Here is a 23,272-nt window from a genome sequence, read left to right on the forward strand (position 1 = left end):
TCTGGATGTGTATACTAAATATTTTCCTATGTAAAAGGTCGCATATGAGCTCAGAAATCATGACCAGTGTTTGACATACCGGTTTCGTTCTCTTGATGTTAAATAGTGTTATTCTTCACCCCCCCCCCCCTCCCCCACACAAAAAAACCCGCAGGACGTGGCAGGATGGGTTAGTTTCGATTATGCATGTACATCCGTCTCCCCCGTACTTTGAGGTGGTGTGTTCGAGTTCATTTGGAAGGGAAACGTGGATAAAAAAAAGAGAAAGAAAAAGAAATCTGATAAATACTCGGCTGAAAATTGGGGCATTTTCAGGAAAACACGGTGTACAATAAACACTGTATCATAAAATTCTTTACGATTTAAGGGGGAACATGTTTGTTGTGTTTTCATTAAGAAAAGTCCTTTCAGTCACCACTTTTATTTTCCGATAACACTTGAAGGCAGCATCAGGAAACCAGTTGATCAAGACGAGCAAGTTGTTGTTGTTGCCTGAACGTCAAATGTCGCTACTAAACTTTTTCACCCTCCTTAACAAACAAAAGTCAGCTGACTGTCGATGATCCAAGGTGTTACACAAACAGGTGTGGCTCATAATGTGGAGAAATGAAAACGAAACTTAACATTTGTGACCGGGCAGTTTAATTACTGAGTGGGTATGCAGTTATTTCAGCAGGTCCACTCGAGGCGTGGTATTGGGAGCTTGTTAATTTCTACAACAGCTGGACTGCGGGCTTCAGATCCATCCTGTTCTTGTTTCCTTTGCGCAGATAAAGGTGAGACCTCCGCGAGGACCTGAACACAACACACAGAGAAGAAGAAGATGTCTGAGGCAAGGTAAGGCGGCTCATGGTGCACGGAAAACTTTTAGAGTGCATGTAGTAAAATACTTATATGTACTGATTAAGTGACAGACTAGAACAAAACACGGAAGAAACTATTTTAAAGACACACCCAGCGACTTTAAAAGAATCGTTGGAGGAACAGGACCACTTTACTTCTACGTATCTACTCTTTCACTTTAATCAGCTGCAGTTCCGGTTACATCCAAGTTTTCATGTTAGATTTAATTTTAAAAACTTGTGATGGGACTGCTGGTTTTTACACGAAAACGTGTCTCTTTGTTAGCGGTTAGACTTTTAGTCTTTTTTCATATTTTAATCTTTTAAACCTAAAAAATGTACAAATATGCAATGTCCCCTCCCAAAAAACATATCTTTGCTTTTTTCTTTCTTTTCATCACAATGACTCCTTACATAAACGTTTGGAGGGGCTATAGAAAAAATTTATACAGAGATGTATTAAAGGACAAAGTCTGTGGTTAAGTCATAAACACTGCAACTGTAACAGACATGATACATGAGCACTGTTGCATTAATATTAGCAATCTGCTAATGAGTGTGCTGCTAATTAATATCCCAGGTGTTTTTCTACCACTCTAAACATTGAGGCCTGAAGAAAATACCTCTAGGGCAAAATGACTTAGTCACATTAATGTTACCTGCTTATGCATGTCTGAAGTCGGGCTTTATAATAAGTAATAAAAGTCCCATCAGGACAGGAATTGGGTGACAAATATTCAAGTTTAAATAAATTTGAAACGGATGAAACAGAATATCCACAGTACACACCCAAAGAAGAAGAAGAGCTATATCTTCTGTTGGTGTACAGCAACAGCACCAGGACAAAACAGAGGAAATGTATAAAAAAGAGAAACCACAGAATTGCAGTACACCATTTTATTAAAACCTGTCCTAATAACTCCATTTACTGACCCATAGCCTTTTGTAATTTGGCGCCATCTAGTGGTTATATTATAAAAAAACAGCTACTAAAATACAAAATAGGGACTTTCAGGCCTTTGTTGGTACAAAACCAGTTTGTGTATCTGAGCTAATAAAAGTCCACAACTGGGAGACCCTTTGTTAATCAAACAATGACAAACCCTTGCTGAGGTTTAGTTGCATGTTATTTAAAAATCTCTGTAATAATAGTGCATCTTTAGAATAAAGACAAGAACTAGAACAATAGACACAATATAACAAACCCCAACTGTGTAATAGTATACCTACTAAAAATGGTTCAAAAAGTTTTCAAGTACTTAAATTACAAAACAAACATATAAATGTTTAAAGGGTACATTAATACCAAATCTACATTTTTACCATCAGTCTTAAGCAGGAGTAGGACTGTCCTTTGGTGCCAAAGAGTGCTGACACTTGTTGTCATCTTTTGCTTTCCCCTGGGCACTGTTATCACTTAAAAAAAACCCCAAAAAACAACCCCGTTATCGTTACTTCAAACTGACTATGAAGAAAGTCTATATGATTATTTTGGATCCTGCATCAAATCCACAGTGAGACATCTGTGTAGGCTCTCAGTCATCCAGGTCATGGTAGTGGAAGGATTTTTTTTTTTTTTTTTTTTTTTTTTGCCTGTCCCATTTGGTTCTTTAGCCGTCAGAATTGTTGTCTGAAGACCAACAAGGATACCCAATGGATTTACTTTGCCAAATGGTCATCACGGCCTTGCCGTATGGGTCCATTTGATTAACCTTTGTTGTTATTATTTATTTTATTTTATTTTCAGTTGTTACAGATGGGACAGACATGACTGAGGGATAGGAAAGGGAGAGGAAGGAAAAGAAAAACAGAAGGGAAGAGGGACAGTGCGAAAGGGCACTTAAAAAGAGAAAGACAATCCTGTGAGATGTTAGCCCAAGATTAAACAAAGATTCTTCCACAAATTGAATTTTTGGTACAAAATCTCTAATATTAGCTATTGTGGACAAAGTGCCTACCCACTTAGCACTACTAGCAAAACAAAATCTGAAGTATTTTTTGGTTTGTGTTGGACTCTGTGCTGTGCTGTACATTTTAAATAAAAGTGTTTAAACTATTAAAGTTGTTATGTAGTGCACTTTATACTGAGCTCTGCGACCGAGCTGTCATGTACAAGTTTTGTTTGAATTCCCCTAGAAACCTCACAAACAGATGATGCTTTGTGTTACAGAAAGGAGCTACAGGAGGCCTTGTGCCGCTACACCACAGACACCCTCACCTACATCCACACAGTGAGAGCATTCTGTGAGATGTTCTCTAAATGGATGCTCTGGAGAGACACCGAGGTAGAAATGATGAGGGATATCAAAGATAGACTTGAAGCACTTGACCTAAACGTCAACCATGTTACTAAATCAGAGGAAAAAGGTAAAGCCTTTGTGGAGTATATGAAGAGCAAGGTGACTGTGAATGTAGACAGCAAGCGTGTAGAGCTGGAGAATGAGCTGACTGAAGTGTTGAATGACACTGCAAGTGGCCTGGAGAGTCTCAGCAGCTTCCTGGATGCAGTGGAGAAGCTGGCAGTGACCTCGCTGCATGTGTTCACGGAGAACCAGGTGTTACAACTTCCAGAAGGGATCAGTCCTGAGTATGTTCAGGCTGTCATCTTGGCTGCACGAGTGATCTGTCCTCTGCTGCTGGAGTTTAAAAGAGACGACAACGTCTTCTTCCTTCCCAAACTCCAGAATGTGGAAGTGCTGGCATATCAGCTGGACAGATACATACAGACCTCCAAGACAATCTGTGAGAAGTTGGACAAAAGGTAAACAAATAAATGATATACAAAATATTAAGGAATTTTGCACATTAAGTATCATCTATTGTATAAAATAAGTTGACCTGCGTTCTTCACAGCTGCTTCAGTGACTTTGGTCTGAAGATGGCTGTAGAAACTGTGGTTGATCTTGATGTGGATTTGTCTGAGGATGACGTACAGAGAATGCTTGATCACGTAAATCAGCTCGATGAGATCAGGTAAGTTTTTCTGTTCCCAAATATGTGTCAGTGCAGAACTTGTTTTTTCTTTTTTTTTCTTCATCTCAGGGCTCAGATACTGCTGGTGTCCTACAGGCCTGCATAAGATGTCCTTTGATGTTGGTGCTGTGACGTAGACATTGCCGCTGCAGTGAGACCGGTTTCACTCCTAGTGCATCAGGGGTCTTGAACTCCAGGCCTCGATGGCCAGTGTCCTGCAGGTTTTAGATCTCACCCTGGGCCAACACACCTGAAACAAATGATGAGTTCATTACCAGGCCTCCAGAGAACTTCAAGACAAGTTGAGGAGATAATTTTGCCATTTAAATCAGCTGTGTTGGATCAAGGACACATCTAAAACCTGCAGGACACTGCCCCTCGAGGCCTGGAGTTCGAGACCCCTGATAAACATGCTTGCCTGGACACTACACTATACAAAAAACGATGTAGCTTCTGGATCTGAAAAGTGAAGCCAGTGTAGATGTTTCTTAACCTCCTAGGACCTGGCGTCCACATATGTGGACATAACAATTTGGGTTGTCTAGACCAAAATACAAAATTTTGCTCTACAAGGTCCTGATATCCACTTACGAGGACATTATACTGCCACTGCTCTATCAAAATTTAAAACGAATGTCCTCATATGTGGATCTCATTTCTCTCAGAAACAAAAATCAGGTAAAAAAAAAAAAAAAAATCAAGTAATTCTTTGTTTTTTACATTCACCAGGTCCCAATCAGCCCAAATAGCAAAGAGAAATTAAAAATGCATGACTTGAAAGAGTTTGGGTCGTGGGAGGTTAAACCTCTAGTCTTGTTCATGGGCTACAGGGAGGACTTATATCCCTGCAACCAAAAAAATGTTTTGCAGGACACGTGACATGTTTTTGTTGGTCATGTAACCTTAAAAACTAAACCTAAATATTGTTAATATTGCAATAACATGGTGACATTTTAAAATGTGTCACCCCACTAATTCTTTTTAAATTTCTTCTCTCAGGATGAACGAGCAGTTCCGAATGGTGTTCTTGTTCCAGGAGGAACCGTGCCATGGGTTCATTAGTGAGTTCGACAAGCGACAGCCCACCATGCTGCAGTTTCTAAAGGAGCTGGAGGAGACAGCTGTTCAGTTAGACAAAATGAATAAGGGGGCAAAGATTTCCAGTGTGGCAGGCAGCTCCGTGGGGGCAGTTGGAGGTGTGCTGTCCATTGTTGGTTTGGCATTAATTCCTTTCACAGCAGGAGTTTCTCTAGCTTTGACAATGACTGGAGTCGGGCTGGGAATCACCAGTGGAGTCAACAGTGTTGTGACCACTGCAACAGAGGTTGGAGTAAATGCTACACAACGAAAGAAAGCCTCTGAAGTCTTCAAGAACTTTATGGAGGATGTACAGAGTCTCCAGAGTTGTCTGGAGGAGGTTACCAGGCAAACCATCGCCAAACTGGACGCACTTGACATAAATATAGTTGTGGGAGTTGGCAAGATTGCCAAAAACGCTGGTGCTATTGGAAAGGGTATTGATGCACTTGTTGATAGCGCTTCTGCTGTTAAGATGTTACAAACTGAAGAGCTGCTCACGAGTGCTGGGAAAGTTGTGGCTCAAGAAGGACAAGCCTTACGTAATGCACCCAGGGTTGCTTCAGATATCCCAGATATTGGTCAGGCAGCAGCCAAAGGGACCCTTGCACTCTCCAAGTCAGCAAGAGCAGGTCTCATTGCAGTTAATGCTCTCTTCCTCGGCATGGATATTTTCTTCATCTGTAAAGACAGCATCAGTCTGGCTAAAGGCAGCGAGACTGAAGTCTCACAATTTATCAGAGCCAGAGCTGCACTTTGGAGTTCAGAGATCGACTCATGGCAGAAGATGCATGACTCTCTGAATGAAGGTTTGCCAACATCAGAAAAAAAGAAGGCTGTTCTGGAGACTCCAATTTATCTGGAGATGGAGGTGAAGAAACAGAGTGAAGCAGAAAGGGTAGAACCATCTGCTGAATGATTAAAAAAACTGCAATGAAACAGTTGTAAATTTCTGAGCACTGAAGTGCTCGACTCATGCTGATTGAAACTATGATCAGATCATAGAGCCGTTTAATGTGGAAAATGTTTGAAAGCAATCGTCAGACTGTAGGTCTTTTCAGTAACAGCACGCAGCGAGGCATCCTCATGCTGTAATTACATTAATTGCCAATAAGCCAACTGAAAAAAATGTATATTCTAGAGTTGTGATTACTGCAATATCAAGTATCAGAGAAAATATCTGTCAATGCCAAATTTGAATAATATATGTGATTTGTACATAATTCTGCTGAACATTTTATTTGCACAGTGAAATATAAAACCGTATTAATAACATTATTTAATCAAGTATGCAATAAAATAAAAAAAATAATTACTTCCAGATATAAACTTTTTTTGTAATAGTTCTGTTATTACACAGTAATTACACGAAGTTCTGGTGCATAGATTTTAGAACAGATGAAATATTCTTGTACCAGTCTGACCAGTCTGCTGTGTGTGTACTGCACTGGTAATTTAACAGCAGCACTAATCACATGTAATGATCATAATGTAAATGTAATCTGTTTCTTTTTGTATAAATACTTGTATCCTTAAATTGTCCCTCTGTTGATATATAAAGTTTTAACTGATCCAATGAAATGTGTTAATATCCAGAATTGTTTTAGTGAATATAATTAAAAAGCTATGCCTGTGGTCGATGATAGGCAGCAGATACTAGATGAAAACTCTAAAACAAAAAACAAAACAAAAAATAGATGTTGTAGTTTTTCTTGTTTAAGAATCAATATTTTACATAAAAATAGAATTTAAATTGTTGTCAGAACATTTAGTTGGACTCTCTGGTAATGTGATAAACATGGATACCTTTTCCGGTGGCCTCTTACACATTTGCAAGCTTCACTTATAAAACATGTCACAGTTGTAATTACAGTTTCAAAAGCAAATATATGATGATGATGATGAAATCTTCCAGATGAAGCAAAACAAAATTCCCACAACTGTGATGCTCTTAATTTTATTGCTACAGTATTTAACAAGGTCATTGTTGGTATATGTGCATATTGTCCTTAAAGTAAAACAAACAGACAAATAAACGTACAAGTAAAACCCACTTTTAGTCAGTAATTTGATGTGACAGTTGAAAATGTAAATTCCAACAACCAAAAACTCAGCAGTCATTGTTCTTGCTGAACGTGGTGCTGAGATAAAAGTACAAGGAAAAACAGAGTGAACAGAAAGTGAGTCAAAGAAAAAGAAATACAAAGACAGAGGTTATCAGAAGCAGATGTGGTTGTGGTGGGTGAAGAAACTGCTGCAAGATGCTGAAGCAACAATTTTAAGTAATGCAAGTATTGCAATATGTAACAACAACAAATGTTTCTCAGTTGAAAGCAAAGATTTCTTTTAAGATTTGAAATAAATTCATAAACTAATATATTTGCATGTATGCACGGTGCTGGTTGGATCCCAGCTGCTGTATCATCAGTAATGCAATAAGTTGCACTGTTCCTCCTCTTATGTTAGGTGTTTTACAGGATAATCAATGTTTCACGTAATTCAGTCAGTCATATGATAAAGGAACAGGAGCACAAAATGCAAACAGGGATTAGATGGTTTACAGTTGGCTGACATCATAGAAGTAGACACCTTTTTAAATCTGTTCTCACACCTAAAGCAACCTGTTACACTTTTGTTTGGTTTGCAAGCTTCAAATTAAAATCTTCCCACAGCTGTGGTTCCAGCCCGAGAGGCAGAGATCTGATATAGGCACATCCTGCTGAAGATAAAGTAAATTCAAACAATGGTGAAAGTAAATTTTTTTATCACATCGTGTTTAACATGACTATTACTGATATAACCTCACAGGTACACCTTGTTGTTACTACGTTGGACCCCTCTTGCCTTCAAAACTGCCTTAATTTTTGTAAAAAAGTAAAGAGGTTTTGTAAGCCACACATTGCTTTAATCAAGTATATGTACATTTAAACATGGTTTTAGCTGTCAAAGAGCAATACAAAGAACTGAATAACAATAAAAATTCACAGATTTTATTACTTAAAATATATATATGAAAAAATGAAAAAACATTGTTTTATTATGTTATATATTTATATCTCACCAGTGGAATCAACAGTGCTGTGACCACTGCAGCAGAGATTGGAGTTAAACGCACACAGAAAAGCAAAGTCAAAGATGTCCTCCCGAAGTTCATGGAAGATGTGCAAAGTATTCAGGATTGTCTGGGAGAGGTAATCAATCAACCAACTGCTGACAAAGAAGTGGGTTTTTATAAAGATATGTGCATTGGCTTTAAACAAGTTGGGTCAGTTGGACTGAGCATTCGATCACTGGTTAGAGATGCTTCAGATGTTAAATTGATAAAATCTAAAAACCTGATTACAGGTTGTGGTAAGATGGTGGCCCAGGAAAGTAAAGCCCCCAAGATGGCCTCAGAAATCCCAGAAGTGGGTCTGGCAGCATTCAAAGGGTCACTTGCTCTCTCAAAGACAGCCAGAGCAGCTCTCATTGCACTCAATGCTTTCTTTCTTGGATTAGATATCTTTTTCATCTGTAAAGACAGCATCAGTCTGGCTAAAGGCAGCAAAACTGAAATCTCACAGTTCATCAGAGCAAGAGCTGCACTTTGGAGCTCAGAAATAGACTCATGGCAAAACATCTGTAACTCTCTGAATGAAGGTCTGAAGACAGAAGACAAAAAGAAAGCTTTCCTAGAGATTCCATTTTATACAGCGATGAAGAGACAAGTACAGAAAAAAAAACAGTCTGTGTCTTTTGAGAACAAACAAAGGGACAGAGAACTGAAATTCCAAAAAGAATTTTATTTAATTATGGTGGTTCTAGGAGGCTTATTAGGGTTTGCTGCATGGGTCTGTGGCGCATTTAGGAATTAGACATGAGAGTACTTAAGGTGAGGCCAAAGAGTATAAAAGTGTGCCACTTTGTCTTTGGTCTTAGTGGCTAGTGTGTGGACCTATGTGGAAATTCTGACTGATTTCTTGAGCTATACTCTCTTTCTTGGTCAGGACCAAAGTTTTGCTAACATCTTTCTTGTTGCTCTCAGAAATAGCAGCGTAGCAATATTAATTTAGACTTTGTAATAATTTGTTTTGTTTCTGATTCTGTTTAAGACAGCCCATATAAAAGAAATAGTAAAAACTTATATGATTTACTCATGAAAGTGGCCACTTTCTCATTACTTTCATATATTGTTTTAGTAAATATCCAAAACATACAAGTTTCATTATATAATTTTTCAAGGGATCTTATATCTGTTTTCACTCTTGTATGCTTTTCATACAAGTTTCACACAAGACAGATACAAACTTTATAAGATTTATATATATCTTTTCCATATGGGAGACAAGTTCACTTATAACTTGTCTTTCTCTTAAATATTTACCCACCAATAAAAGCAAAAACAAATAACAAATATTTTATTTCAACAAATATATAAATCTCTTTTCCACCAAGGATGGACCCACTGGGACAGTTTGGCAGTATCCTTTGCGTGTCTTTAGACTTGGACTAGTGTCCAAAACACTTGATCAGCAAAAACGTCAGTCATTAATGATGCCTAATGATGAAAAACTAGGGATTCTACACTTGCCATTTTATCCTTTTATAAAGAGTTAGATTTTTAGAGAAAAACAAATTAAACTTTCGTCTGATCAAAGTGAAGCATAAATTTGAGTTATAGGGTAATCGATCAGTAAACAGACAGGACTGCATTAGATGGGAAAACTGAACCACAGTGTGCTTCACTGTTTTCTAAATGTATGCTATAGTGCAAACGTCATGCAGCAATACATTTTATTAATAATATTACGGAGATATAAATGATATAAATGTGACAATGAAAAGATGAATCATATCAGAATTTTTTCCCTTTTTCTTTTGTGAATTCTGTGATTAAGTTTAAAAACTGGAATCTGCTTTTCAAAGCTTTGGTCTTAACTGATTACAGGCTGTTTACGAGCTGTGATTTTTGGTCATTAGTTTGTTTCTTTTTTTGAAATTGTATTTGCAATGTGTTTTATGCTTTACTATTTTCATTATATAGCAAGTAACATTAAGTAAAATTCAAATTATCTGTACGGTACGTGGATTCTAAATTTAATAAAGATAAATCTTATAACTTTTGGAAAATTGGTTTTTTCATTAGATTAACGGAATTAAGACTGGACTTCGGTCTTCAGTACTGTTTGGAGGGCTGCGTGTGCCCCAAGACTCCTGGGTCCTCTGTCTGCCTCTGGCACCTGAGGGGCATTATTGAGTACAAACACTAATGCACATGTTTACCATATTTTTTTCTTTTTTTTTTCAGGTATTGCTTGTTTTTTGTAATAATCGTGAGCGAGATTAAAGAGATCAGCTATAAGGTCGTCATCATACTCAATCATATCCATGCCGTGCCATATCGCACCATCGGCCCCTCTGGCCAACACCAGTAGGTGGTAGAGTAAAGTGTCTTGCCCAGGGACACAACGACCAGGACAGAGAGCCCTTCCGGTTACAGATGTGCTTCCCAACCCCCTGAGCCACGGTTGCCCCATCATATAAGGCTTATAATAATATAAGGCTTACGTGATTTACTCATGAAAGTGGACACTTTCATATATTGTTTTAGTAAGTATCCAAAACACACAAGTTTCATTTATATAATTTTTCTAGGGATCTTATATCTGTTTTCACTCTTGTATGCTTTTCATACAAGTTTCACACAAGACAGATACAAACTTTATGAGATTTATATATATCTTTTCCATATGGGAGGTAGTGAAGCAGTGACGTGCTGAATGAAGCTTCGGAGGTCATTTATCATGTGACTCTGTTCAGACGAACCAAGTCTTGGCGCAGTGTTTCTGAAGCAGTGTGTTAATTTTTTTTACACATGCTCCTGAGCTTCAGCTATAAACGGGCCATCACTATATGGCGCAATAACACTACTTTTAGAAGTAAATTTTTCCAAACACTTACATTTACATGCATTTATTTAAATTTCCTTTTGTAGGGTTAGGAGTCGCCACCTCAGCATGCAGACAAGTTCTGTCGAGTCTTGCTGATGTCCTACTAATTTAATTCAGGTGTGTTGCAGCAGGGACACATTTAAACGTTTCTGGACACCGGCCCTCAAGGACTGGAGTTTGACACCTGTGCCTTACAGAGGAGCCACACCTTGAGATGTGGGCATGGTTTATATGTGGTTTTATCATTTTTAAGGTGAAAGCAAAACCAACCAAGTTGTAGCAATAACAGAAGCCACAAGCGCCAAGTGAAGAAAGTAGGAAGCTGGGGAAAAGGTAAAGACTCTTTACACTATTTAAAACTGGCAAGTTTATTTACAGCAAGGAATGAATAAAATAAAACCTGTACAATAATTTTGGCATGTAATACGTGTTCATAAATTATGTAAAGTATGTTCAAAGGACTGCACGGTGGTTAACACTGTTGCCTCGCAGCAAGACGTTTCTGAGTTCAATTCCACCACATTTCCCGTGACCTGACACTGAGTGCACTGTTTAAATTTAAGACCAGAGGGAACATATGGTTAATCTTTGCAGTAGAGTCTTGTAAATAAACATCATACAGTGCTGTTGCTTTTGAAGCATTAGGAAGAACATCACAAGTTTTCATTCAAAATATGGTTAGTTAGCCTCAATTTAGATCAAGGTGGTATACAGTTTAAAATACTGTTTGCGTCAAAATGTCCATTACAATTTTGGGCATCACAGGACAGTCTGAGGTGCAACCTGGTGGTGTCGGATGGACAGAAACATATTTTATGACTATTTTTTATTTAACCGTAGGTAATTCCATTGGGACTCAGTGTGTAATCTACAAGAGAGACCTGCTTCATAAACATAATGACCCAGAGATCTTCTTTTGATTAAGGTTAAGCGAATGTGGAGCCTGTCAGTGGTATCAGTTCCTTCATCTTACAGGAACTGCCTCCATACTCTCGCCCCATAAGGCCAGTCATTGTCGTGCAGCAGGAGAACCCTAGGATCCATATGGATACATAATGGCTGCCAGGGTGTCATTTTTGAGCCTGTGGAGGTGTTAGAAAAATGACAAATGACAAATGGAGACCAAGCAGAGGTGTAAAGCTTTACTTTACCTTGCAAGAGGAGTAACAGCATATATAGAGTCTATGCAGTATATACAGAAACATAAATTAGTCTGTCCGTCCCTCTTTATACACAGTGTTGGGAAGGTTACTTTTAAAATGTATTCCACTACAGATTACAGAATACATGCCCGAAAATGTATTTTGTAACATATTCCATTACATTACTTAATGAGAGTAACGTATTCTGAATACTTGGGATTACTTAATATGTTATCATGATTTTTATAACTACATGAATGTACTATTGCTGTGTGATTTATTACTATTACTTAAGGTTACTCGCCATACCAATTATTCTGCATGTGTATAAAACAGGTCCGCGGCTCCGAATCATAGTAAACCGACCTCTGGCTAATACGTCGGGCTCGTAGCCGAAAACTAGCTTTACTTTGTTGTCTGGGTCGACTTTGCTAGTGAGAGACAGAGAGAGACGTTGAAAGGCTTTGGAGGAAAACACGAACACAGCGTACAGTCGAGTCTTAATAGCTTACTTACAACTGGGCTCATCAGGCTCTCTTTTTGGCTGCAGTGGTTATTATTATATTTGCATGCTTCCATCTCAGGTTTCTGCTCGGTGACAGCTCGTACTTTTCGACTGTCCTTTTTCTTCCTCCTTCACGCTCACAGACACATAACGGGTATGGCAGTCCATTCTCCCTGCAGCACTGACTACACTGCCCATGAGGCTACATTCTGTAGGGCTATGCCTGTAACACTCTGGCTATTATCTTCATATTAGATCATTTTTTGAATAATCATTTAAAACCAATTTTTCACGTCATTATGCGGGCCACAAATAGAGCTGACATGGGCCGCGAGATTGAGACACAGGCATTAGAGCCTCTTAATGTGTGTTTTGTTTGGGTTTCCACAGGCGTGGACTTACCAAAAATAGAGAGGGCATAGCCTAACATATGAAACAGGAAAAGGCCGCTGTGTAATCCATTTATTTCAACAAAGTAACTGTATTCTGAATGCCACCTTTTTAAACGGTAACTGTAACAGAATACAGTTACTCATATTTTGTATTTTAAATACGTAACGCTGCTACATGTATTCCATTACTCCCCAACACTGTTTATACACTTAGCCCCGCTCCCTAGTGACACAACATAAAGAATTCCTTCCCCATATGAGGAGATGTTTAAACAAGAGAAACTAGTGGGAGAAAATGTGTTTGCGACGAGTGTTAGCTATGTTTAGCTGGTTCATCATGTATTGTATAGCACAACTGATTGAAAATCAAATATTGCATAACTCTTCCAGCATTTTTCATCAAAAGGTCTGTGTATCCCTCCATGGATATGCCTCCCCAGACCCACCACCAAACTGGTCATGCTGAACAATGCTCTCCAAGGCTTCTCCAGGCCCTTTCATGTTTGTCACATGAGCTCTAATCTATGAAAAGCATAGGATACCAATGGTGGACCTGCAATTTCTGGTATTAAATGGCAAATGGCAGTAAGGCTCCATGGTACCAGGCAATGAGTACAGGGCCCACCAGAGAACTTCAGGCTCTTAGGCCCCCCTCATGAGGTCTGTTTCTGATTGTTTGATCAGAGAAATTCACGCTTGTCTCCTGTTAAAGGTCATATTGGGGATCTAACTGGGCTTGTCCGATTCCTACTTGCAAAAAGGAACATATACCAGTCCTGCTGATGGGTTGAGGGCAGTTAGAAAAGATGAGGAGGGTAAAGATTTTATCTTTATCAGAAAAGAAATTATGAAATCTACATTGATTATTTATTTACTTGTTTTTTTCATTCATTCATTTTGTAAATACTCTGCAGTTGGTTTTTATTACGGTAAATCTTAACTGGATCTAATGTTTTCATTGGGTTAGGGTTAAATTTAAAATACAAATGGCAAATTCAGTTAAGATGTTATTAATATTAACTAAAATCTTGTAGCAACATTGTGATGCCTAAAATATGCTTCTAGTGATAACTTTAGATAAATGGATATATTCCCCTAACTAAACTACTATTACATTGTCTAGATCATAGGTGTTAAACTCCACTCCTCGAGGGATAGTGTCCTGAAACTTTTCTGTGTGTCCCTGCTGCAACACACCTTAATAAAATTAGTAGGTCATTAACAAGACTCGATAGAACTTGACTGCATGCTAAGGTGGCAGTTCAGCCATTTGATTCATGTTACAGCAGCTCATGAGTGAATGAACATGGTGCAATAACAGTACTTTTAGAAGTACAATTTTCCAAACACTTACATTTACTTAAATTTATTTAACATTACTTGAGTGGGGTAAGATTTGCCACTTCTGCATGCAGTCGAGTCCTATAGAGTCTTGCTAATGACCAGGTGTGTTGCAGTGGGGTCACATTTAAAAGTTTCAGGACAGCAGCCGTCAAGGACTGGAGTTCGACACCTCTAGTCTAGATGGTCATTTATCACACCAATGCAAAAAAACCAAAAGAAAAACAAAACCATTTTAGTACTTTTTGGCAACTGGAGAGCAATAGATCAACAGATCAATGCCTGTGAAGTACTTTAAATCTTAGTAGAGTCTCTACTCCCATAAAATCTGTAATTCATATGTTTATTTTCTTAATCACTTGTCTAGGTAAGGATTTAAAATTCATTAATTATTCACACAAAACCCAGTATTACATATATCAACACTCAAAATTTGACATTTATTAAATATGTTGAAATGTCATCTTTACAACCATGTTTTATTGTGGAATTTTAGTTCAGAGCCTCATCATAAATCTGCTAGTATGCTTATCTTATCTGCTCTCTGCTCTGCTCAACCCCATGCTCTTCCTGCATACCTGTTGAAGTTATCACGTGTATGTGGGATGACCCTATCAGAGCGTTAGGTGTTTGTTCAGATAAGTGGCTGTAGCCAGAGCAAAAAAATTATGCAACACATATCTAATGAGAAAAATATCTGAACAGTACTTACTATTACCTTTGGAGACACTGTTAATGGTTATGTGACCTTAACCCAACTGTATTAACGTAAAACTTCATGAAATTGAGTAAAATGCTTTTCATTGAGGGTTTAAATTTTTTTTTTAAGTTTTAAAAAAAACTTTTATCTTTGCAGATTATATATAACAAGCAGGAAATAAAACCATATTTAGGTGGGTAGGAACTCTAACCATACCATTTCTTTTTTTGAATTTTTTCATTGTCAATTATGTAAATTCTGTGTTTGTTGGTCATCATAAATCCATTTACATGAGGACATGGTCTTGGAAACACCGTGTGGAGTTAGCATGTTCTCCCTGTGTTTGCATGCGCTTTCTTCAGATACTCTGGCTTCCTCCCAGAGTCCAAAGACATGCAGTCAGTGGGGTTAGGTTAATTGGTAACTCTAAATTGTTCATAAGTGTGAATGGCTGCCTGTTCCTATGTGTTAGCCCTGCAACAGGCTGGTGAACTGTCTAGTGTGTATTATGCTGCGGTAGGCTCCAGCCCCCCGATAAAGGATAAGTGGAAGAGATAGATTTATTATGTACTACCAAGTACGGAGAGTTATAACATGATAAAAACAAAGTTAAAAGAAAGCAGCAAAGGGTATGTTCTGGTATGTGATATGATAAGTTTTTCTTAGCCATTCCTTTAAAATGTGATTTTTAAAAAAGAAACCATAAAAAAACTCTGGATTTTTTTCTTTTTCCAGCTGATAATTGAAGTCAACAAAAACCTCAGGATGTCAGAAACAAGGTAAAGTAAAAAACAAAACAGTTATGCTGAAGTATTAGCAAAAATGGTAATACTTAAATCTACTATATTAACAAAAATAATCACAGTCATATTCTAAGGATATTCAAATATGGAACAAGTCCAGATGTTTTTTCTACTGTCAACACATAACACATATACATAGGGAAATCAAAGACTGCAATGAATTATATGTATTTATTGTAGCTTCATACACTGTAATCACAACACTATACCACAAGAGGACAGTATTTGAAAGACTTCCAGATCCTTTATCTTACACCCCAGCAGCTTTTACCTAATGCTGTCAAAGGAAACCTATATAAGAAATCAAATGCATATCTCACCTTGGACAACACAGGGACAGCGTTAAAAACAGAGGTGTGACTGTCAGCATTTTTACACACCAGAGAAGGAGAAAGGACGGTCTGTAAGGGATACAAGTTACAATTTACACTTTCACTACTATCACTTTTAGATAAATCTGTGTTTTAAATATGCAGACATCCGTCTTATTATCATGAATCAAGGAAGAGCATTTCAATTTCATTGCTGAATTTGCATTAGCAATTATAAAGTCATATTACTGGCAGTGGCTGAATCATATCATAGAATACTTTGAATTCAATTCAATTCAATTTTATTTATATAGCGCCAAATCACAACAACGGTCGCCTCAAGGCGCTTTATATTGCACAGTAGATTATACAAAAATAGATGCAGAGAAAAACCCAACAATCATATGACCCCCTATGAGCAAGCAATTTGGTGGCAGTGGGAAGGAAAAACTCCCTTTTAACAGGAAAAAACCTCCGGCAGAACCAGGCTCAGGGAGGGGCGGGGCCATCTGCTGCGACCGGTTGGGGTGAGAGAACCCTTTTAGCACCCTGAGTTCTATTAGTAATTTAAATTTGGTTATTACTGCTCTTTGGGACCTTGGGGGTGCCTGTTGATATATCAGTCAATAAATAAGAGTATTCAGAAAGCGCAACTCCTCCCGATGGGCAAGAGCTATACTAAAACTTTTTTTTAATACAGTGGGATCAAGGTCAAGATTTAGTGAAAAAAGGAAACTGAAATCTGTCTTTAAACAACAACAAAAATTCTTCTTCAGATATTCATGTACATGCAGATGATGTTTTAAAACATACTTATTGCAATTCAAACATGTATAAAAGTAGCATTATTCTTCCATTGCCCTGTGTCCCATTCAGATTTAGTTAATAGAGGAATTTGTTAACTAGCCCTAAGGTCTAAGGGTAAACCGTCTTTTACGCTTCATTTTACTGAACACTGAGGTGTTTTGTGTCATTAAATAAAGAGTAGAGGAAAACCCAGGAGTACAGGAGTTCAATACTTCCGGCTGTCACTGTCAGTATAGGGTTTTCAACCATGTATTAGAAATAACCATTTTATTTACAGTTATTTATTTGTCCAATTGTCCTGCTTGAAAAAAACGAAAGAAAAAAGAAATTCAAATTATTCTGATGGTAAATGTTAAAAATTCTGATTCACTGAAATACATAGCAGTAAACAATTTACTGTGCATGTTTCAGTAAATGAGGCAAATTGTTGTTTTGTGTTATAGCAAAAGGTTCAACGAGGCCTTGTGCACATACATCACAGAAACATTAGGCCACATTGAGACAGTAGGAACTTTCTGCAAGACATTCCCTAAATGGATGGAAGCAAGGAAGACTGAGTTGGAAAAGCTCAACAAGATGTTGAGTCCAGAGAGCAAACATGCAGAGTTGGAGAAGGAGCTGGACGAAGTGTTAAAAAACACTTTGGATGGTCTGGAGAAGCTTGACCTCTTCTTGGATGCAGTGGAGAAGCTTGCAGTGACCTCACTGAATGTGTTCACTCAAAACCAGGTGGTACAGCTGCCCAAACACAGTGAACATGTTCAAATTGTCATCATACATGCAAAACTGACCTGCCCTCTGCTACTGGAGTTTAAAAGAGATGCAAAAGTCTTCTTCCTTCCCAAACTTCAGAATTTGGAGGTGCTGAAATATCAGTTTGACAGATACGTACAAGTCTCCAAGATAATCTGTGACAGATTTGAAAAAAGGTAAACGACATCATGAACAACAGAATTCCTCTGATTCAAATAAAAAAGAAACTATGCACTTTATATAAAACATTAACATATTTCATATTGTGTCTCTAAAATCAGCATCAGTGCCTTTCCCTTGATGATGAATGAAGTTCACGTAGACATCAACACTGATTTGCCTGAAAGTGACATACAAGACATGCTTTGTCGTATTAACCAGCTCAATGAAATCCGGTAGGAATGTCTTAATTACGTTGTTAGACCTCCCTCATGTTTGCTAGAAAGTACATTTTATAAGAAATATGTCATTTTCTTCTTTTCAACAGCCTTGATTTTGTAGGCCATAATAACAAAGTGAAAAGATGCTTTTAGACAGTGTTGTGAAGGTTACTTTTAAAATATATTCCACTACAGATTATAGAATACATGCCCCAAAATGTATATTGTAACCTATTCCGGTAAGTTATTCAATGTGAGTAACATTCTGAATACTTTGGATTACTTAATATATTGTCATGCTTTTTACAACTACATGAGTGTATTATTGCTGTGTGATTTTATTACTATTACTGAAGGCTACTTGCCACTGAGCTAACATTGTTAACTGGCGTTAGTTCATAGACTTTCAGAACTGCACATGATTATTTGCAGCTAGCAGGTTGTTAATGCTGTCCATCAAGTCTATGAACTAACCTCAGCTAACGCCAGCTATCAATTTTAGCTTGGTGGCGAGTAGCCTTCAGTAATAGTAATAACTCACACAGCAATAGCACATCGAAAACCCTGAAGTGGCACATAACCCAGGTAGCTACCACAACTAAAACAAGGTAGCAGCAGTAGGCTAACGTAAGTAAACAACTTACTTAGATGTTTCTTTAGGTTGGAGTCTTTTGACGCTGAGAGCAGCTTGGTTTCTGGCAAACAGAGTTTGCATTGAACGGTCAGATTTTGCCCACCGCTTTTTTGTTTAAATATGAAATGGTGTCGGAATTTCCGTGTAAGAAATGCATTCCTGTTCATGCACTGCTGGCTCCTTTGTGCTAGTTAGGGTTTTGCCAATGTGTGGAATTACCAAAATTAGAGAGGGGATAGCTGAACATATGAAACAGGAAAAGACCTCTGTATAATCCATTTATTTCAACAAAGTAACTGTATACTAATTATCACCTTTTTAAATGGTAACTGTAACGAAATACAGTTACTCATATTTTGTATTTTAAATACCTAACACCAGTACATGTATTCTGTTACTCCCCAATGCTGCTTTTAGATATATTTTTCTATTTACCTATAACCTCAGGTTTCAACAGTCTACTTGTGTCTGCCACTGAGAAGCTATCGTTGTTTTTTGTTTTATTGAGCCAGGAAGTCTTTCGCTGTTCTAGGGAATGTTTGAAGCTTTCGAAATTTATTTGAAGCTTGATCTGTATTTCACTTTAAATTTATCATGGATATCTACAGAGATTTTGCTACTGTTGATTTTCTGAGCTGGACTCATGTTCTTGATATATCTCAATCATCTTTATAGACAAAAGGACATATTTGAACCACATGCAAATCTATCCATCCATTTTCCTCCACTTATCTAATTCAGTTTAGCAGGGGGATTGGAGCCTATCCCAGCTACCATAGGGCAAGTGCAGGGTACACCCTCGACAAATCGCCAGTCTGTCACATTGTTTTCAAATTTAAAAAATAAATATTTTAATTTTATGAGAATATTTTATTTTTATTTTAAATGTAAATATTTTGTTTTTATTTTCTTTTACATTGTTCTTGTCTATCTTTTAACTAATCACTCTCAATTAACAGAATAAAATGAAGTTTAAAACTTTCCTCTTCTTTACTAAGGATGGACACAAACTTCCGGATGGTGTTTTTATTCCAGGAAAAGTCCTGTTCTGACTTCATCAAAGAGGTCCAAAACCGACAGCCGAGGATGCTGAAGTTTCTAGAAGACCTGGAGCAGTGTGCTGTTCAGTTAGATAGAATGAATAAGGGAGCAAAAATCTCTAGCATAACAGGCAGCTCAGTGGGAGCAGTTGGAGGTGTGCTGTCCATTGTTGGTTTGGCGTTAAGTCCTGTAACAGCAGGCGCATCTCTGGGTCTGTTAATAGGTGGGACAGTAATGGGAATCTTGAGTGGAACCAACAGTGCTGTGACCACATTCACAGAGATTGGAGTTAATCACCAGCAGAGAAACAAAGCCTATGATGCACTCCAAAAGTTCAGGAAAGATGTGCAAAGTATTCAGGATTGTCTGGGAGAGGTAATCAATCAATCAACTGCTGACAAAGAAGTGGGTTTTTATAAAGATATGTGCTTTGGCTTTGAAAAAGTTGGGTCAGTTGGACTGAGCATTCAATCACTGGTTAAAGATGCTTCAGATGTTAAATTGATAAAATCTAAAAACCTGATTGCAGGTTCTGGCAAGATGGTGGCCCAGGAAAGTAAAGCATTAAGTAATGCACCCAAGATGGCTTCGGAAATCCAGGAAATGAGTCAGGCATCATTCAAAGGGTCCCTTGCTCTCTCTAAGACAGCCAGAGCTGGTTTCATTGCACTCAATGCTTTCCTTCTTGGGATGGACATCTACTCCATCTGTAAAGACAGCATCAGTCTGGCTAAAGCCAACAAAACTGAAATCTCACAGTTCATCAGAGCGAGAGCTTCACTTTTGAAATCAGAGATGAACTCATGGGAAAACATCTATAACTCTCTGAATGAAGGTCTGAAGACAGAAGACAAAAAGAAAGCTTTCCTAGAGATTCCATTTTATACAGCGATGAAGTGATAAGTACAGAAAAAACAGTCTGTGTCTTTGAGAACAAACAAAGGGACAGAGAACTGAAATTCCAAAAAGAATTTTATTTAATTATGGTGGTTCTAGGAGGCTTATTAGGGTTTGCTACATGGGTCTGTGGCGCATTTAGCAATTAGACATGAGAGTACTTAAGGTGAGGCCAAAGAGTATAAAAGTGTGCCACTTTGTCTTTGGTCTTAGTGGCTAGTGTGTGGACCTATGTGGAAATTCTGACTGATTTCTTGAGCTATACTCTCTTTCTTGGTCAGGACCAAAGTTTTGCTAACATCTTTCTTGTTGCTCTCAGAAATAGCAGCGTAGCAATATTAATTTAGACTTTGTAATAATTTGTTTTGTTTCTGATTAAGACAGACAAGTTCACTTATAACTTGTCTTTCTCTTAAATATTTACCCACCAATAAAAGCAAAAACAAATAACAAATATTTTACTTCAACAAATATATAAATCTCTTTTCCACCAAGGATGGACCCAAACTTGGATGCTGCTTTTGTTCCAGGAAATGCCATGTTCTCACTTCATTAGTGAACTGAACAAATGACAGGACAACATGATGCAGTTTCTTAGAGCAGTGTGCTGTTCAAAAGCCTGCTTGTTCCACAAAGATGGTGCTGCACGAAAGTAAAGTAATGCATCTAAGATGGCTTCAGAAATCCCAGTGGGTCAGGCAGCATTCAGAGGGAGCATTCACTTGCTCTCTCTATCTAGAGCTAGAGCTGGTGCCATTGCATTCAGTGATTTTTTTCTTTTCACTGGCATGATGTCTTCATCTGTAAAGACAGCATCAGTCTAGCTAAAGGCAACAAAAGTTTTATCAGAGCGAGAGCTGCACTTTGGAGCTCAGAAATGGGATCATGGCAGAAGATCTGTGACTCTCTGCATTAAGGTCTGGAGACATCAGAGAAAAAGAAATCTGTCCTAGAAGCACCATTTTTTCCAGAGATGAAGAAATAAAAACCAGACTGTCTATGTGTAAGAAAATGAGTCACAAAAGAGGACTTTATTTATTTATTGCAGTTCTAGGAGGGTTACTGGGGTTTGTTATATGGCTGTGTGGTACATTCACCGTTAGAGAACTTAAGTTGAAAGAACAGAGAAGGCCACTGGGACAGTTTGGCAGTATCCTTTGCGTGTCTTTAGACTTGGACTAGTGTCCAAAACACTAGATCAGCAAAAACATCAGAATATACACTCTTTTCCTCATTAATGATGCCTAATGATGAAAAACTAAGGATTCTACACTTGCCATTTTATCCTTTTATAAAGAGTTAGATTTTTAGAGAAAAACAAATTAAATTTTCATCTGATCAAAGTGAAACATAAATTTGAGTTATAGGGTAATCGATCAGTAAACAGACAGGACTGCATTAGATGGGAAAACTGAACCACAGTGTGCTCCACTGTTTTCTAAATGTATGCTATAGTGCAAACGTCATGCAGCAATACATTTTATTAATAATATTACGGAGATATAAATGATATAAATGTGACAATGAGAAGATGAATCATATCAGAATTTTTTCCCTTTTTCTTTTGTGAATTCTGTGATTAAGTTTAAAAACTGGAATCTGCTTTTCAAAGCTTTGGTCTTAACTGATTACAGGCTGTTTACGAGCTGTGATTTTTGGGCATTAGTTTGTTTCTTTTTTTGAAATTGTATTCGCAATGTGTTTTATGCTTTACTATTTTCATTATAGCAAGTAACATTAAGTAAAATTCAAATTATTTGTACGCTGATTCTAAATTTAATAAAGATAAATCTTATACATTTTGGAAAATTGTTTTTTTCATTAGATTAACGGAATTAAGACTGGACTTCGGTCTTCAGTACTGTTTGGAGGGCTGGTGAAAATTAAATTAAAATTCCACCTGGTATCATCTCTGTGTTTCTGTAACATAAATAACAAGCCTACATTTTCCTCACGACACCAGCAAACAGGTCGACGGAACCTCGGTGTACCTGCATTCATCTTGCTCACCTGTTTAACCCCTGCTGCTGTCTGCTGCTGTCTCCCGAATCCAAACTGGAAGCTGGTTCCACAGAAGAGGGGCCTGAAAACTGAAGGCTCTCCCTCCCATTCTACTCTACTTTCGGCTCCGAACCGGCTCTTCAGGTTGTTTTGTTGCTTTAATTAATTTATTATTAACAATAATATAAAATTATGCACAAAATGAATTACTAATGTAAAAAAAGGGGTTTTATTTATATATGTTTATATATAAATATATGCGGTGGCCCCTAGAGACAAAACACGTACAAACTCCAAAACACATTTCTAGCATGAACTGAACTTCCAAAACAGAGCTACCTAGATCACTTAAATTACACAATTGAAAGCATGACAGCATATGTGTATTGTTTGTGTATTTATACACAAGCACTCATATATATTCAAATAATTTAAAAAAAAAGTTGATTTACCTGTTACTACCACACACCAAATCCGGTCGTTGGTACTTGCTGGCTTGTGTAGCCACTAGGTAACAAAAGCTCAATACTGCGCCTAGCATCCTGGAGCACTTGTGTTGTGTTTTGTACGTGTTTTGAGTTTTTATGTGCTTCTGAGTTTTTACGTGTTTTGGAGTTTTTACGTGCTTTGTCTCTAGGGGCCACCGTAAATATACTTTTATTTATTCACTCCACAGAAAATGTAATAAATCATATAATACAAAAACCAACTATTCACATTTCAACTTTTAACTATTTAAATTT

General features: G+C 37.6%; 1 protein-coding gene across 5 annotated transcripts; it reads left to right on the plus strand.

Annotated features, from left to right (window-relative positions):
* Positions 1-200: 200 nt before the first annotated feature.
* On the plus strand, positions 201-22,398 carry apol (apolipoprotein L). Of its 5 annotated transcripts, none has more exons than XM_076883427.1 (5): positions 201-584; positions 771-837; positions 17,267-17,752; positions 17,858-17,971; positions 19,589-22,398. In XM_076883427.1, the coding sequence occupies exons 2-5, from the start codon at positions 824-826 to the stop codon at positions 20,529-20,531; spliced, it is 1,557 nt and encodes a 518-aa protein (XP_076739542.1). In that variant the 5' UTR covers positions 201-584; positions 771-823; the 3' UTR covers positions 20,532-22,398. The 5 variants fall into 5 exon arrangements, with proteins under 5 accessions (XP_076739542.1, XP_004552574.3, XP_076739543.1 ...); XM_004552517.5 differs by lacking the exons at positions 17,267-17,752; positions 17,858-17,971; positions 19,589-22,398 and adding exons at positions 3,013-3,603; positions 3,696-3,815; positions 4,815-6,896 and having other exon boundaries at positions 429-584; XM_076883428.1 differs by lacking the exon at positions 201-584 and adding an exon at positions 15,638-15,681 and having other exon boundaries at positions 593-837.
* Positions 22,399-23,272: the final 874 nt, after the last annotated feature.

Source organism: Maylandia zebra, linkage group LG4 (assembly GCF_041146795.1).
Source record: "Maylandia zebra isolate NMK-2024a linkage group LG4, Mzebra_GT3a, whole genome shotgun sequence".
In the NCBI taxonomy this organism is placed as follows: Eukaryota; Metazoa; Chordata; class Actinopteri; order Cichliformes; family Cichlidae; genus Maylandia; species Maylandia zebra.